This window comes from Bombina bombina, chromosome 7 (genome assembly GCF_027579735.1).
Source record: "Bombina bombina isolate aBomBom1 chromosome 7, aBomBom1.pri, whole genome shotgun sequence".
Lineage (NCBI taxonomy): Eukaryota > Metazoa > Chordata > Amphibia > Anura > Bombinatoridae > Bombina > Bombina bombina.
Genome location: NC_069505.1, coordinates 581700523 through 581716865, shown reverse-complemented (window position 1 = coordinate 581716865; position 16343 = coordinate 581700523). Strand labels below are relative to the sequence as shown.

Below are 16343 nucleotides of genomic sequence, written 5' to 3'. Positions count from 1 at the left end.
TCCCACTCCTTGTTAACAATTTCTGTAAGCCTTTTAGGTATAGGAAAAACGTCAGTACACGTCGGTACCGCAAAATATTTATCCAGCCTACATATTTTCTCTGGGATTGCAACCGTGTTACAATCATTCAGAGCCGCTAATACCTCCCCTAGTAACACACGGAGGTTCTCAAGCTTAAATTTAAAATTTGAAATGTCTGAATCCAGTTTATTTGGATCAGATCCGTCACCCACAGAATGAAGCTCTCCGTCTTCATGTTCTGCAAATTGTGACGCAGTATCAGACATGGCCCTAGTATTATCAGCGCACTCTGTTCTCACCCCAGAGTGGTCGCGTTTACCCCTAAGTTCTGGCAATTTAGATAAAACTTCAGTCATAACATTAGCCATGTCTTGCAAAGTGATTTGTAAGGGCCGCCCTGATGTACTTGGCGCCACAATATCACGCACCTCCTGAGCGGGAGATGCAGGTACTGACACGTGAGGAGAGTTAGTCGGCATAACTTCCCCCTCGTTGTCTGGTGAAATTTTCTTGACATGTACAGATTGGCTTTTACTTAAAGTAGCATCAATGCAATTAGTACACAAATTTCTATTGGGCTCCACATTGGCCTTTGAACATATTGCACAAAGAGATTCCTCTGTGTCAGACATGTTTAAACAAACTAGCAATTAGACTAGCAAGCTTGGAAAATACTTTTCAAATAAATTTACAAGCAATATAAAAAACGTTACTGTGCCTTTAAGAAGCACACAAAACTGTCACAGTTGAAATAACAATGAACCGGATTAGTTATAGTAACCAAATTTTCACAGTAAATGCATTAATTTAGCAAAGGATTGCACCCACTAGCAAATGGATGATTAACCCCTTAATACCAAAAAACGGATAACAATTAAAAATATATACGTTTTTATCACAGTCAAAGCACAGTCTCACAGGTCTGCTGTGAGTGATTACCTCCCTCAAAAACTAGTTTTGGAGACCCCTGAGCTCTGTAGAGACGTCCTGGATCATGCAGGGAGAAAAAGGAAGACTGTGACTGAATTTCTACTGCGCAATAAAGCGCCAAAATAGGCCCCTCCCACTCATAATACAACAGTGGGGAAGCTCAGTAAACTGATTTTATTCAAAAACAAACGACAGCCATGTGGAAAAATAATGCCCATAAAATTTTTCACCAAGTACCTCAGAGAAAAAACGATTAACATGCCAGTAAACGTTTTAAATATAAAATTATGAAATGTTATTAAAAAGCCTGTTGCTAGTCGCTTTCACTGCAGAATAGGCTATAAGTTATATGTATACAGTATTTTCTTAGTGAAGTGCCATTCCCCAGAAATACTTCAGTGTAAACATACATACATATCAGCCTGATACCAGTTGCTACTACTGCATTTAAGGCTGCACTTACATTACATCGGTATTAGCAGTATTTTCTCAGTCAATTCCATTCCTTAGAAAATAATATACTGCAACATACCTCCTTGCAGGTGAACCCTGCCCGCTGTCCCCTGTTCTGAAGTTACCTCGCTCCTCAGAATGGCCGAGAACAGCAAATGGATCTTAGTTACGTCCGCTAAGATCATACACAAACTCAGGTAGATTCTTCTTCTAATGCTGCCTGAGAAAAAACAACACACTCCGGTGCTGTTTAAAATAACAAACTTTTGATTGAAGAAATAAAAACTAAGTTTAACAACCACAGTCCTCTCACACGTCCTATCTATTAGTTAGGTGCAAGAGAATGACTGGATATGACGTAGAGGGGAGGAGCTATATAGCAGCTCTGCTTGGGTGATCCTCTTGCACTTCCTGTTAGGGAGGAGTTATAATCCCATAAGTAATGGATGACCCGTGGACTGACTACACTTAACAGGAGAAATAATGGTATCTTTAGAAAGTCCATTTAATGGCGAGAAAAACGGTATATAATATGTGTGGGTACAGTAAATGAGTAAGAAGAAAATTACAGCTAAACACAAACACCGCAGAAATGTAAAAATAGCCTTGGTCCCAAACGGACAGAAAATGAAAAAGTGCTGTGGTCATTAAGGGGTTAAAGTCTTGTATAATTTTTTTATTTAAACAAATTGTACCCACGGACAGCGCTGTGGAATATGTTGGCGCTTTATTAATTAAGTATAATAATAATAATTATTGTGGCCTTTAAAACGATTGTACAAGGTGTTTAAGCGCCATATTTATTAATATTACATAATTTATATCGCTCTGGGTGTTGGTAAACAGAGTTAGGACTTCTGATTTTACATTTAGAATCCATAATCTTCATTTTTCTGATTCCATCTCTTTCAGGTAGGGCTTATAAAGTTTCTTCAGTCGTTTTATCTCTTCTATGGGCGGCTCCCGCCATTCATACCAATCGTACCAAGGTCCTTCTGGGGGAGGGGGGAGACTGGAAACTGCCCCGTGGTTATTTAAGTAATCTTCACAACGCAGCTCTAAATGAGGAACGGACGCTGGGAGAAAACCTAGCGGCAGAACAGAGTGACATAAATAATATGCATCTATATTAAATCAAAAACTAGTCATTTTGTTATAGCTGCATAATATACATACCATGGTCCTTCGCATCTGTTATCGCTTTAACAAGGATTTTCTGCTGCTTCATGCACACTCCTAGAGGTGACAAATAAAATATCAAGTGACACAGACAGTAGAGCTATGAGTCTGCCCCTGTTGGGTGACACAGTGACATAGACAGAAGAGAACTATGAGTCTGCCCCTCCTCCTGTTGGGTGACACAGCGACATAGACAGAAGGGAGCTATGAGTCTGTCACTCTGCAGGGGGAGGGACAGACTCATAGCTCCCTTCTGTCTGTCACCCTGCAGGAGGAGGGACAGACTCATAGCTCCCTTCTGTCTGTGTCACCCTGCAGAGGGAGGGACAGACAGAAGGGAGCTATGAGTCTGTCCCTCCCCCTGCAGGTGACAGTGACACATACAGAAGGGAACTATGAATCTGTCCCTCCCCCTGCAGGTGACAGTGACACATACAGAAGGGAACTATGAGTCTGTGTCGCTCTGCAGGGGGAGGGACAGACTCATAGCTCCCTTCTGTCTGTGTCACCCTGCAGGGGGAGGGACAGAATCATAGCTCCCTTCTGTCTGTGTCACCCTGCAGGGGGAGGGGCAGACTCATAGCTCCCTTCTGTCTGTGTCACTCTGCAGGGGGAGGGACAGACTCATAGCTCCCTTCTGTCTGTGTCACCCTGCAGAGGGAGGGACAGACAGAAGGGAGCTATGAGTCTGTCCCTCCCCCTGCAGGTTACAGTGACACAGACAGAAGGGAGCTATGAGTCTGTCCCTCCCCTTGCAGAGTGACACAGACAGAAGGGAGCTATGAGTCTGTCCCTCCCCCTGCAGGGTGACACAGTGACACAGACAGAAGGGAGCTATGAGTCTGTCCCTCCCCCTGCAGGGTGACACAGTCAGAAGGGAGCTATGAATCTGTCCCTCCCCCTGCAGGGTGACAGACAGAAGATAGCTATAAGCCTGTCCCACTTTCTATAGGGTAATACAGTGACAAACAGATAAGGAATCTATATGTCTGCCCCCCAGATTGACACAGAAAGGAGCTGTGGGTCTGTTCCTCCCCACTGTTAGGTGCAACAGACACTCCTAGAGGGTATCAGGAAGGGAGGTTTGGGTCTGTCCTTCCCCGCGCAGGGTGACATGGAACAGTGCTATGAGTGTCTCTCCCATGCCAAGGGGACTCTGACAGAAGGGATCTGAGTCGGTCCTTTTGTTCTCCTATGTGTAATAATCGCCCATATGATATAACAGTATAGAGCTAGGTCTCTTGTCTAACATATGATTGCAACTCACCAGTCTTTGTGGGATCAAACACCACTCCTGTATGTGGGCATATAAACTGCTGCAGCAACCTTACGTTCTGGAAAAAAAAAGGAAAGGATTTCTAGAAATTGCAACAACGTATACACTCATATAAAGCTAAAATTAAAAGGGCCATAAGTCAACAAATTTAAGTTTAGACCATCAATCCTGCACTACTGTGTGTTTAACCCTGCAAAAAGGTTAAACACACAGTAGAAGTACAGTTCGAGGTCTGCCGGTCCCGAATGGACACCATAGCTGATCCAATCAGCAGCGCTAGTTACACATCTATGTTGTGCAACTAGTACGGCTGACTTCTACTGTGTGTTTAACCGGTTTGCGGGGGTTAAACACACAGCAGTGTAGGGTCACTAGTAATAAAATTACATGTGCTACTTAAAGGGATATTGCAGTAAAAATATGAATTCACACGGCTGCATTTCAATTTTGATCAGGAGTATTTTTGCAATATACATGAATAAGCAAACATGCTTCTAATAAAAGTTATAGCTGTTTCAAGAGTGTAAGTATGCACCGTGCACCAGCATTTTACACACAGCACTTGCTTAGAGAGCCTTAGGTGTTTGTATAATCTGGTAATGACTCATTTTGTTAGTTGCTGACATGATACAAGCCCCAGTTTTTAAATTGTTGGCGCACTGAGAATATCTAGCTATACTTCACATGCACGTGCAATGAAAAATGCGAACACTAAAATAGTGATAACTTTTACTAGAAGCAATTCCTATTCACAGATATAATTCGTATATGTGCATTTAAATTTTGAATGGAATGTCCCTTTAATTGCAGAGTGCAACTTTTCGACTATTGCGCCACCTTAAATAAGAGTCTGCGGAGCAGAATACAGAGCTCACAACAATACGTACAAAAAAAACAGAATTTATGTTTACCTGATAAATTACTTTCTCCAACGGTGTGTCCGGTCCACGGCGTCATCCTTACTTGTGGGATATTCTCTTCCCCAACAGGAAATGGCAAAGAGCCCAGCAAAGCTGGTCACATGATCCCTCCTAGGCTCCGCCTTCCCCAGTCATTCGACCGACGTAAAGGAGGAATATTTGCATAGGAGAAATCATATGATACCGTGGTGACTGTAGTTAGAGAAATTAAATCATCAGACCTGATTAAAAAACCAGGGCGGGCCGTGGACCGGACACAACGTTGGAGAAAGTAATTTATCAGGTAAACATAAATTCTGTTTTCTCCAACATAGGTGTGTCCGGTCCACGGCGTCATCCTTTCTTGTGGGAACCAATACCAAAGCTTTAGGACACGGATGATGGGAGGGAGCAAATCAGGTCACCTAGATGGAAGGCACCACGGTTTGCAAAACCTTTCTCCCAAAAATAGCCTCAGAAGAAGCAAAAGTATCAAATTTGTAAAATTTGGTAAAAGTGTGCAGTGAAGACCAAGTCGCTGCCTTACATATCTGATCAACAGAAGCCTCGTTCTTGAAGGCCCATGTGGAAGCCACAGCCCTAGTGGAATGAGCTGTGATTCTATCAGGAGGCTGCCGTCCGGCAGTCTCATAAGCCAATCTGATGATGCTTTTAAGCCAAAAAGAGAGAGAGGTAGAAGTTGCTTTTTGACCTCTCCTTTTACCAGAATAAACAACAAACAAGGAAGATGTTTGTCTGAAATCCTTTGTAGCCTCTAAATAGAATTTTAGAGCACGAACTACATCCAAATTGTGCAACAAACGTTCCTTCTTTGAAACTGGATTCGGACACAAAGAAGGCACAACTATCTCCTGGTTAATATTTTTGTTAGAAACAACTTTCGGAAGAAAACCAGGTTTAGTACGCAAAACCACCTTATCTGCATGGAACACCAGATAAGGAGGAGAACACTGCAGAGCAGATAACTCTGAAACTCTTCTAGCAGAAGAAATTGCAACCAAAAACAAAACTTTCCAAGATAATAACTTAATATCTACGGAATGTAAGGGTTCAAACGGAACCCCTTGAAGAACTGAAAGAACTAAATTGAGACTCCAAGGAGGAGTCAAAGGTTTGTAAACAGGCTTGATTCTAACCAGAGCCTGAACAAAGGCCTGAACATCTGGCACAGCCGCCAGCTTCTTGTGAAGTAAAACAGATAAAGCAGAAATCTGTCCCTTCAAAGAACTTGCAGATAATCCTTTCTCCAAACCCTCTTGTAGAAAGGATAGAATCTTAGGAATTTTTACCCTGTTCCATGGGAATCCTTTCGATTCGCACCAACAGATATATTTCTTCCATACTTTATGGTAAATTTTCCTAGTTACAGGCTTTCTAGCCTGAATAAGAGTATCAATGACAGAATCTGAGAACCCACGCTATGATAAAATCAAGCGTTCAATCTCCAAGCAGTCAGTTGGAGTGATGCCAGATTCGGATGTTCGAACGGACCTTGAACAAGAAGGTCCCGTCTCAAAGGTAGCTTCCATGGTGGAGCCGATGACATATTCACCAGGTCTGCATACCAAGTTCTGCGTGGCCACGCAGGAGCTATCAAGATCACCGAAGCCCTCTCTTGATTGATCCTGGCTACCAGCCTGGGAATGAGAGGAAACGGTGGGAACACATAAGCTAGGTTGAAGGTCCAGGGCGCTACTAGTGCATCTACTAGAGTCGCCTTGGGATCCCTGGATCTGGACCCGTAGCAAGGAACCTTGAAGTTCTGACGAGACGCCATCAGATCCATGTCTGGAATGCCCCATAATTGAGTTATTTGGGCAAAGATTTCCGGATGGAGTTCCCACTCCCCCGGATGAAATGTCTGACGACTCAGAAAATCCGCTTCCCAATTTTCCACTCCTGGGATGTGGAATGCAGACAAGTGGCAGGAGTGAAGCTCCGCCCATTGAATTACTTTGGTCACTTCTTCCATCGCCAGGGAACTCCTTGTTCCCCCCTGATGGTTGATATATGCAACAGTCATCATGTTGTCTGATTGAAACCTTATGAATTTGGCCTTTGCTAGTTGAGGCCAAGCCTTGAGAGCATTGAATATCGCTCTCAGTTCCAGAATGTTTATCGGGAGAAGAGATTCTTCCCGAGACCATAGACCCTGAGCCTTCAGGTGTTTCCAGACCGCGCCCCAGCCCACCAGGCTGGCGTCGGTCGTTACAATGACCCACTCTGGTCTTCTGAAGCTCATCCCTTGGGACAGGTTGTCCAGGGTCAGCCACCAACGGAGTGAATCTCTGGTCCTCTGATCTACTTGGATCGTCGGGGACAAATCTGTATAATCCCCATTCCACTGTCTGAGCATGCACAGTTGTAATGGTCTTAGATGAATTCGCGCAAAAGGAACTATGTCCATTGCCGCAACCATTAAACCTATTACTTCCATGCACTGCGCTATGGAAGGAAGAAGAACAGAATGAAGTACTTGACAAGAGCTTAGAAGTTTTGATTTTCTGGCTTCTGTCAGAAAAATCTTCATTTCCAAGGAGTCTATTATTGTTCCCAAGAAGGGAACTCTTGTTGACGGGAAAAGAGAACTTTTTTCTACGTTCACTTTCCACCCGTGAGATCTGAGAAAGGCTAGGACAATGTCCGTATGAGCCTTTGCTTGTGGTAGAGACGACGCTTGAATCAGTATGTCGTCCAAGTAGGGTACTACTGCAATGCCCCTTGGCCTTAGCACCGCTAGAAGGGACCCTAGTACCTTTGTGAAAATTCTTGGAGCAGTGGCTAGTCCGAATGGAAGTGCCACAAACTGGTAATGCTTGTCCAGAAAGGCGAATCTTAGGAACCGATGATGTTCCTTGTGGATAGGAATATGTAGATACGCATCCTTTAAATCCACCGTGGTCATGAATTAACCTTCCTGGATGGTAGGAAGAATTGTCCGAATGGTTTCCATCTTGAACGATGGGACCTTGAGGAATTTGTTTAGGATCTTGAGATCCAAAATTGGCCTGAATGTTCCCTCTTTTTTGGGAACTATGAACAGATTGGAGTAAAACCCCATCCCTTGTTCTCCTAATGGAACAGGATGAATCACTCCCATTTTTAACAGGTCTTCTACACAATGTAAGAATGCCTGTCTTTTTATTTGGTCCGAAGACAATTGAGACCTGTGGAACCTTCCCCTTGGGGGTAGTTCCTTGAATTCCAGGAGATAACCTTGAGAAATTATTTCTAGCGTCCAAGGATCCTGAACATCTCTTGCCCAAGCCTGAGCGAAGAGAGAGAGTCTGCCCCCCACCAGATCCCGGATCGGGGGCCAGCATCTCATGCTGTCTTGGTAGCGGTAGCGGGCTTCTTGGCCTGCTTACCTTTGTTCCAGCCTTGCATCGGTCTCCAGGCTGGCTTGGTTTGAGAAGAATTACCCTCTTGCTTAGAGGATGTAGAATTTGAGGCTGGTCCGTTTCTGCGAAAGGGACGAAAATTTGTTTTATTTTTAGCCTTAAAAGACCTATCCTGAGGAAGGGCGTGGCCCTTTCCCCCAGTGATGTCTGAAATAATCTCTTTCAAGTCAGGGCCAAACAGCGTTTTCCCCTTGAAAGGGATGTTAAGCAATCTGTTCTTGGAGGACACATCCGCTGACCAAGACTTCAGCCAAAGCGCTCTGCGCGCCACAATAGCAAAACCTGAATTTTTCGCCGCTAATCTAGCTAATTGCAAAGTGGCGTCTAAGGTAAAAGAGTTAGCCAACTTAAGTGCTTGAACTCTGTCCATAACCTCCTCATAAGAGGCTGCTTGATTGAGCGACTTTTCTAGTTCCTCGAACCAGAAACACGCTGCTGTAGTGACAGGAACAATGCATGAAATTGGTTGTAGAAGGTAACCTTGCTGAACAAACATCTTTTTAAGCAAACCCTCTAATTTTTTTATCCATAGGATCTTTGAAAGCACAACTATCTTCTATAGGGATAGTGGTGCGTTTGTTTAGAGTAGAAACCGCCCCCTCGACCTTGGGGACTGTCTGCCATAAGTCCTTCCTGGGGTCGACCATAGGAAATAATTTCTTAAATATAGGGGGAGGGACAAAAGGTATGCCGGGCCTTTCCCATTCTTTATTTACAATGTCCGCCACCCGCTTGGGTATAGGAAAAGCTTCGGGGGCACCGGGACCTCTAGGAACCTGTCCATCTTACATAATTTCTCTGGAATGACCAAATTGTCACAATCATCCAGAGTAGATAACACCTCCTTAAGCAGAGCGCGGAGATGTTCCAATTTAAATTTAAATGTAATAACGTCAGGTTCAGCTTGTTGAGAAATTTTTCCTGAATCTGAAATTTCTCCCTCAGACAAAACCTCCCTAGCCCCTTCAGACTGGTGTAAGGGCATGTCAGAACCATTATCATCAGCGTCCTCATGCTCTTCAGTATCTAAAACAGAGCAGTCGCGCTTTCGCTGATAAGTGGGCATTTTGGCTAAAATGTTTTTAATAGAATTATCCATTACAGCCGTTAATTGTTGCATAGTAAGGAGGATTGGCGCACTAGATTCACTAGGGACCTCCTGAGTGGGCAAGACTGGTGTAGACATAGAAGGAGATGATGCAGTACCATGCTTACTCCCCTCACTCAGTGGCATCATTGTCCCTACTTTGTTTGTCACATTCATCACATATATTTAAATGGAGAGGAACCTTGGCTTCCGAACATACAGAACATCGTCTATCTGATAGTTCAGACATGTTAATAGGCATAAACTTGATAACAAAGCACAAAAAACGTTTTAAAATAAAACCGTTACTGTCTCTTTAAATTTTAAACTGAACACACTTTTTTACTGAATATACGCAAAAGTATGAAGGAAATGTTCAAAATTCACCAAAATTTCACCACACAGTGTCATAAAGCCTTAAAAGTATTGCACACCAAATTTGAAAGCTTTAACTCTTAAAATAACGGAACCGGAGCCGTTTTTACATTTAACCCCTATACAGTCCCTGGTATCTGCTTTGCTGAGACCCAACCAAGCCCAGAGGGGAATACGATACCAAATGACGCCTTCAATAAGCTTTTTCAGTGGATCTGAGCTCCTCACACATGCATCTGCATGCCTTGCTTCTCAAAAACAACTGCGCATTAGTGGCGCGAAAATGAGGCTCTGCCTATGACTAGAAAAGGCCCCCAGTGAAAAAGGTGTTCAATACAGTGCCTGCCGTTTTTTTAATAAAATTCCCAAGATTAAAATAACTCTCCAAAGTTATAAACCAATAAATATGCTTATAAAGTAATCGTTTTGGCCCAGAAAAATGTCTACCAGTCTTTAAAGCCCTTGTGAAGCCCTTTTATTCTTATATTGAAAATTAAGAAAATGGCTTACCGGATCCCATAGGGAAAATGACAGCTTCCAGCATTACCAAGTCTTGTTAGAAATGTGTCATACCTCAAGCAGCCAAAGTCTGCTCACTGTTTCCCCCAACTGAAGTTAATTCCTCTCAACAGTCCTGTGTGGAAACAGCCATCGATTTTAGTAACGGTTGCTAAAATCATTTTCCTCTTACAAACAGAAATCTTCATCTCTTTTCTGTTTCAGAGTAAATAGTACATACCAGCACTATTTTAAAATAACAAACTCTTGATAGAAGAATAAAAACTACATTTAAACACCAAAAAAACTGAGCCATCTCCGTGGAGATGTTGCAACGGCAAAGAGAATGACTGGGGAAGGCGGAGCCTAGGAGGGATCATGTGACCAGCTTTGCTGGGCTCTTTGCCATTTCCTGTTGGGGAAGAGAATATCCCACAAGTAAGGATGACGCCGTGGACCGGACACACCTATGTTGGAGAAAAGGAGTCTGTCGAGTATAAAACAACGTACAAAATGCATGTGGGTTCCTATACATACCCTATAATCTAGGCCAAGTTTCTGGTCTCTGCAAATTGGACAAGGATTTCCGCAGACTTTTCCTCCTCTCTAACAGACAAAAATTATAAAAATGTTTTATTATGTAAAGTGTAAATCTTTGAATATATTTCATTATTTGTTTTATCCACTTTTTCCTTTAATTTATCTCTTTGAAATCCAGCAGACTCCAGACTAGCCTGACACTGCTTTATTGCCCAACGTGATTGTTCGAGTAACTAGTTATTACAAGACGTTGCACATTAATTTATAGCAAAAAAGTGTTACACTTATTTGTTCAAGATTTAAACATATCATTTAAAGAAAAAAACAGAATTTATGTTTACCTGATAAATTTCTTTCTCCAACGGTGTGTCCGGTCCACGGCGTCATCCTTACTTGTGGGATATTCTCTTCCCCAACAGGAAATGGCAAAGAGCCCAGCAAAGCTGGTCACATGATCCCTCCTAGGCTCCGCCTACCCCAGTCATTCGACCGACGTTAAGGAGGAATATTTGCATAGGAGAAACCATATGGTACCGTGGTGACTGTAGTTAAAGAAAATAAAATATCAGACCTGATTAAAAAACCAGGGCGGGCCGTGGACCGGACACACCGTTGGAGAAAGAAATTTATCAGGTAAACATAAATTCTGTTTTCTCCAACATAGGTGTGTCCGGTCCACGGCGTCATCCTTACTTGTGGGAACCAATACCAAAGCTTTAGGACACGGATGAAGGGAGGGAGCAAATCAGGTCACCTAAATGGAAGGCACCACGGCTTGCAAAACCTTTCTCCCAAAAATAGCCTCAGAAGAAGCAAAAGTATCAAACTTGTAAAATTTGGTAAAAGTGTGCAGTGAAGACCAAGTCGCTGCCCTACATATCTGATCAACAGAAGCCTCGTTCTTGAAGGCCCAGGTGGAAGCCACAGCCCTAGTGGAATGAGCTGTGATTCTTTCGGGAGGCTGCCGTCCGGCAGTCTCGTAAGCCAATCTGATGATGCTTTTAATCCAAAAAGAGAGAGAGGTAGAAGTTGCTTTTTGACCTCTCCTTTTACCTGAATAAACAACAAACAAGGAAGATGTTTGTCTAAAATCCTTTGTAGCATCTAAATAGAATTTTAGAGCGCGAACAACATCCAAATTGTGCAACAAACGTTCCTTCTTTGAAACTGGTTTTGGACACAGAGAAGGTACGATAATCTCCTGGTTAATGTTTTTGTTAGAAACAACTTTTGGAAGAAAACCAGGTTTAGTACGTAAAACCACCTTATCTGCATGGAACACCAGATAAGGAGGAGAACACTGCAGGGCAGATAATTCTGAGACTCTTCTAGCAGAAGAAATCGCAACTAAAAACAGAACTTTCCAAGATAATAACTTAATATCAACGGAATGCAAGGGTTCAAACGGAACCCCCTGAAGAACTGAAAGAACTAAATTGAGACTCCAAGGAGGAGTCAAAGGTTTGTAAACAGGCTTGATTCTAACCAGAGCCTGAACAAAGGCTTGAACATCTGGCACAGCTGCCAGCTTTTTGTGAAGTAATACCGACAAGGCAGAAATCTGTCCCTTCAGGGAACTTGCAGATAATCCTTTTTCCAATCCTTCTTGAAGGAAGGATAGAATCCTAGGAATCTTAACCTTGTCCCAAGGGAATCCTTTAGATTCACACCAACAGATATATTTTTTCCAAATTTTGTGGTAAATCTTTCTAGTCACAGGCTTTCTGGCCTGAACAAGAGTATCGATAACAGAATCTGAGAATCCTCGCTTCGATAAAATCAAGCGTTCAATCTCCAAGCAGTCAGCTGGAGTGAAACCAGATTCGGATGTTCGAACGGACCCTGAACAAGAAGGTCTCGTCTCAAAGGTAGCTTCCAAGGTGGAGCCGATGACATATTCACCAGATCTGCATACCAAGTCCTGCGTGGCCACGCAGGAGCTATCAAGATCACCGACGCCCTCTCCTGATTGATCCTGGCTACCAGCCTGGGGATGAGAGGAAATGGCGGGAACACATAAGCTAGTTTGAAGGTCCAAGGTGCTACTAGTGCATCCACTAGAGCCGCCTTGGGATCCCTGGATCTGGCCCCGTAGCAAGGAACTTTGAAGTTCTGACGAGAAGCCATCAGATCCATGTCTGGAATGCCCCACAGGTGAGTGACTTGGGCAAAGATATCCGGATGGAGTTCCCACTCCCCCGGATGCAATGTCTGACGACTCAGAAAATCCGCTTCCCAATTTTCCACTCCTGGGATGTGGATAGCAGACAGGTGGCAGGAGTGAGACTCCGCCCATAGAATGATTTTGGTCACTTCTTCCATCGCTAGGGAACTCCTTGTTCCCCCCTGATGGTTGATGTATGCAACAGTTGTCATGTTGTCTGATTGAAACCGTATGAACTTGGTCCTCGCAAGCCGAGGCCAGGCCTTGAGAGCATTGAATATCGCTCTCAGTTCCAGAATATTTATCGGTAGAAGAGATTCTTCCCGAGACCAAAGACCCTGAGCTTTCAGGGATCCCCAGACCGCGCCCCAGCCCATCAGACTGGCGTCGGTCGTGACAATGACCCACTCTGGTCTGCGGAACGTAATCCCTTGAGACAGATTGTCCAGGGACAGCCACCAACGGAGTGAGTCTCTGGTCCTCTGATTTACTTGTATCTTCGGAGACAAGTCTGTATAGTCCCCATTCCACTGACTGAGCATGCACAGTTGTAATGGTCTTAGATGAATGCGCGCAAAGGGAACTATGTCCATCGCCGCTACCATCAACCCGATCACTTCCATGCACTGAGCTATGGAAGGAAGAGGAACGGAATGAAGTATCCGACAAGAGTCTAGAAGTTTTGTTTTTCTGGCCTCTGTTAGAAAGATCCTCATTTCTAAGGAGTCTATAATTGTTCCCAAGAAGGGAACCCTTGTTGACGGGGATAGAGAACTCTTTTCCACGTTCACTTTCCAGCCGTGAGATCTGAGAAAGGCCAGGACAATGTCCGTGTGAGCCTTTGCTTGAGGAAGGGACGACGCTTGAATCAGAATGTCGTCCAGGTAAGGTACTACTGCAATGCCCCTTGGTCTTAGCACCGCTAGAAGGGACCCTAGTACCTTTGTGAAAATCCTTGGAGCAGTGGCTAATCCGAAAGGAAGCGCCACGAACTGGTAATGTTTGTCCAGGAATGCGAACCTTAGGAACCGATGATGTTCCTTGTGGATAGGAATATGTAGATACGCATCCTTTAAATCCACCGTGGTCATGAATTGACCCTCCTGGATGGAAGGAAGAATAGTTCGAATGGTTTCCATCTTGAAAGATGGAACCTTGAGAAACTTGTTTAAGATCTTGAGATCTAAGATTGGTCTGAACGTTCCCTCTTTTTTGGGAACTATGAACAGATTGGAGTAGAACCCCATCCCTTGTTCTCTTAATGGAACAGGATGAATCACTCCCATTTTTAACAGGTCTTCTACACAATGTAAGAACGCCTGTCTTTTTATGTGGTCTGAAGACAACTGAGACCTGTGGAACCTCCCCCTTGGGGGAAGTCCCTTGAATTCCAGAAGATAACCCTGGGAGACTATTTCTAGCGCCCAAGGATCCAGAACATCTCTTGCCCAAGCCTGAGCGAAGAGAGAGAGTCTGCCCCCCACCAGATCCGGTCCCGGATCGGGGGCCAATATTTCATGCTGTCTTGGTAGCAGTGGCAGGCTTCTTGGCCTGCTTTCCCTTGTTCCAGCCTTGCATTGGTCTCCAAGCTGGCTTGGCTTGAGAAGTATTACCCTCTTGCTTAGAGGACGTAGCACTTTGGGCTGGTCCGTTTTTACGAAAGGGACGAAAATTAGGTCTATTTTTCGCCTTGAAAGGCCGATCCTGAGGAAGGGCGTGGCCCTTACCCCCAGTGATATCCGAGATAATCTCTTTCAAGTCAGGGCCAAACAGCGTTTTCCCCTTGAAAGGAATGTTTAGTAGCTTGTTCTTGGAAGACGCATCAGCCGACCAAGATTTCAACCAAAGCGCTCTGCGCGCCACAATAGCAAACCCAGAATTCTTAGCCGCTAACCTAGCCAATTGCAAAGTGGCGTCTAGGGTGAAAGAATTTGCCAATTTGAGAGCATTGATTCTGTCCATAATCTCCTCATAAGGAGGAGAATCACTATCGAGCGCCTTTATCAGCTCATCAAACCAGAAACATGCGGCTGTAGTGACAGGGACAATGCATGAAATTGGTTGTAGAAGGTAACCCTGCTGAACAAACATCTTTTTAAGCAACCCTTCTAATTTTTTATCCATAGGATCTTTGAAAGCACAACTATCCTCTATGGGTATAGTGGTGCGTTTGTTTAAAGTAGAAACCGCTCCCTCGACCTTGGGGACTGTCTGCCATAAGTCCTTTCTGGGGTCGACCATAGGAAACAATTTTTTAAATATGGGGGGAGGGACGAAAGGAATACCGGGCCTTTCCCATTCTTTATTAACAATGTCCGCCACCCGCTTGGGTATAGGAAAAGCTTCTGGGAGCTCCGGCACCTCTAGGAACTTGTCCATTTTACATAGTTTCTCTGGGATGACCAACTTTTCACAATCATCCAGAGTGGATAATACCTCCTTAAGCAGAATGCGGAGATGTTCCAACTTAAATTTAAATGCAATTACATCAGGTTCAGCCTGTTGAGAAATGTTCCCTGAATCAGTAATTTCTCCCTCAGACAAAACCTCCCTGGCCCCCTCAGATTGGGTTAGGGGCCCTTCAGAGATATTAATATCAGCGTCGTCATGCTCTTCAGTAACTAAAACAGAGCAGCCACGCTTACGCTGACAAGGGTTCATTTTGGCTAAAATGTTTTTGACAGAATTATCCATTACAGCCGTTAATTGTTGCATAGTAAGGAGTATTGGCGCGCTAGATGTACTAGGGGCCTCCTGAGTGGGCAAGACTCGTGTAGACGAAGGAGGGAATGATGCAGTACCATGCTTACTCCCCTCACTTGAGGAATCATCTTGGGCATCATTGTCATTATCACATAAATCACATTTATTTAAATGAACAGGAACTCTGGCTTCCCCACATTCAGAACACAGTCTATCTGGTAGTTCAGACATGTTAAACAGGCATAAACTTGATAATAAAGTACAAAAAACGTTTTAAAATAAAACCGTTACTGTCACTTTAAATTTTAAACTGAACACACTTTATTACTGCAATTGCGAAAAAACATGAAGGAATTGTACAAAATTCACCAAATTTTCACCACAGTGTCTTAAAGCCTTAAAAGTATTGCACACCAAATTTGGAAGCTTTAACCCTTAAAATAACGGAACCGGAGCCGTTTTAACACTTTAACCCCTTTACAGTCCCTGGTATCTGCTTTGCTGAGACCCAACCAAACCCAAAGGGGAATACGATACCAAATGACGCCTTCAGAAAGTCTTTTCTAAGTATCAGAGCTCCTCTCACATGCGACTGCATGCCATGCCTCTCAAAAACAAGTGCGCCACACCGGCGCGAAAATGAGGCTCTGCTTATGCTTTGGGAAAGCCCCAGAGAAATAAGGTGTCTAATACAGTGCCTGCCGATATTATAATATCAATATAATATAAATATACCCAGATAAAATGATTCCTCAAGGCTAAATATGTTTTAAAACTGAATCGATTTAGCCCAGAA

At 43.7% G+C, this 16343-nt stretch overlaps 1 protein-coding gene across 1 annotated transcript in view; it reads right to left on the bottom strand.

Annotated features, from left to right (window-relative positions):
- Nucleotides 1-2059: 2059 nt before the first annotated feature.
- Nucleotides 2060-16343, bottom strand: part of MRPS18B (mitochondrial ribosomal protein S18B) — a 52639-nt gene continuing 38355 nt past the window's right edge. Inside the window, exons 4-7 of the mRNA XM_053722050.1 lie at nucleotides 10678-10746; nucleotides 3851-3917; nucleotides 2581-2640; nucleotides 2060-2492 (exon numbers count right to left, since the gene is read on the bottom strand). Coding sequence (XP_053578025.1) covers nucleotides 2290-2492; nucleotides 2581-2640; nucleotides 3851-3917; nucleotides 10678-10746 — 399 coding nt within the window. The 3' untranslated portion in view covers nucleotides 2060-2289. The remainder of the gene's footprint in view (nucleotides 2493-2580; nucleotides 2641-3850; nucleotides 3918-10677; nucleotides 10747-16343) is intronic.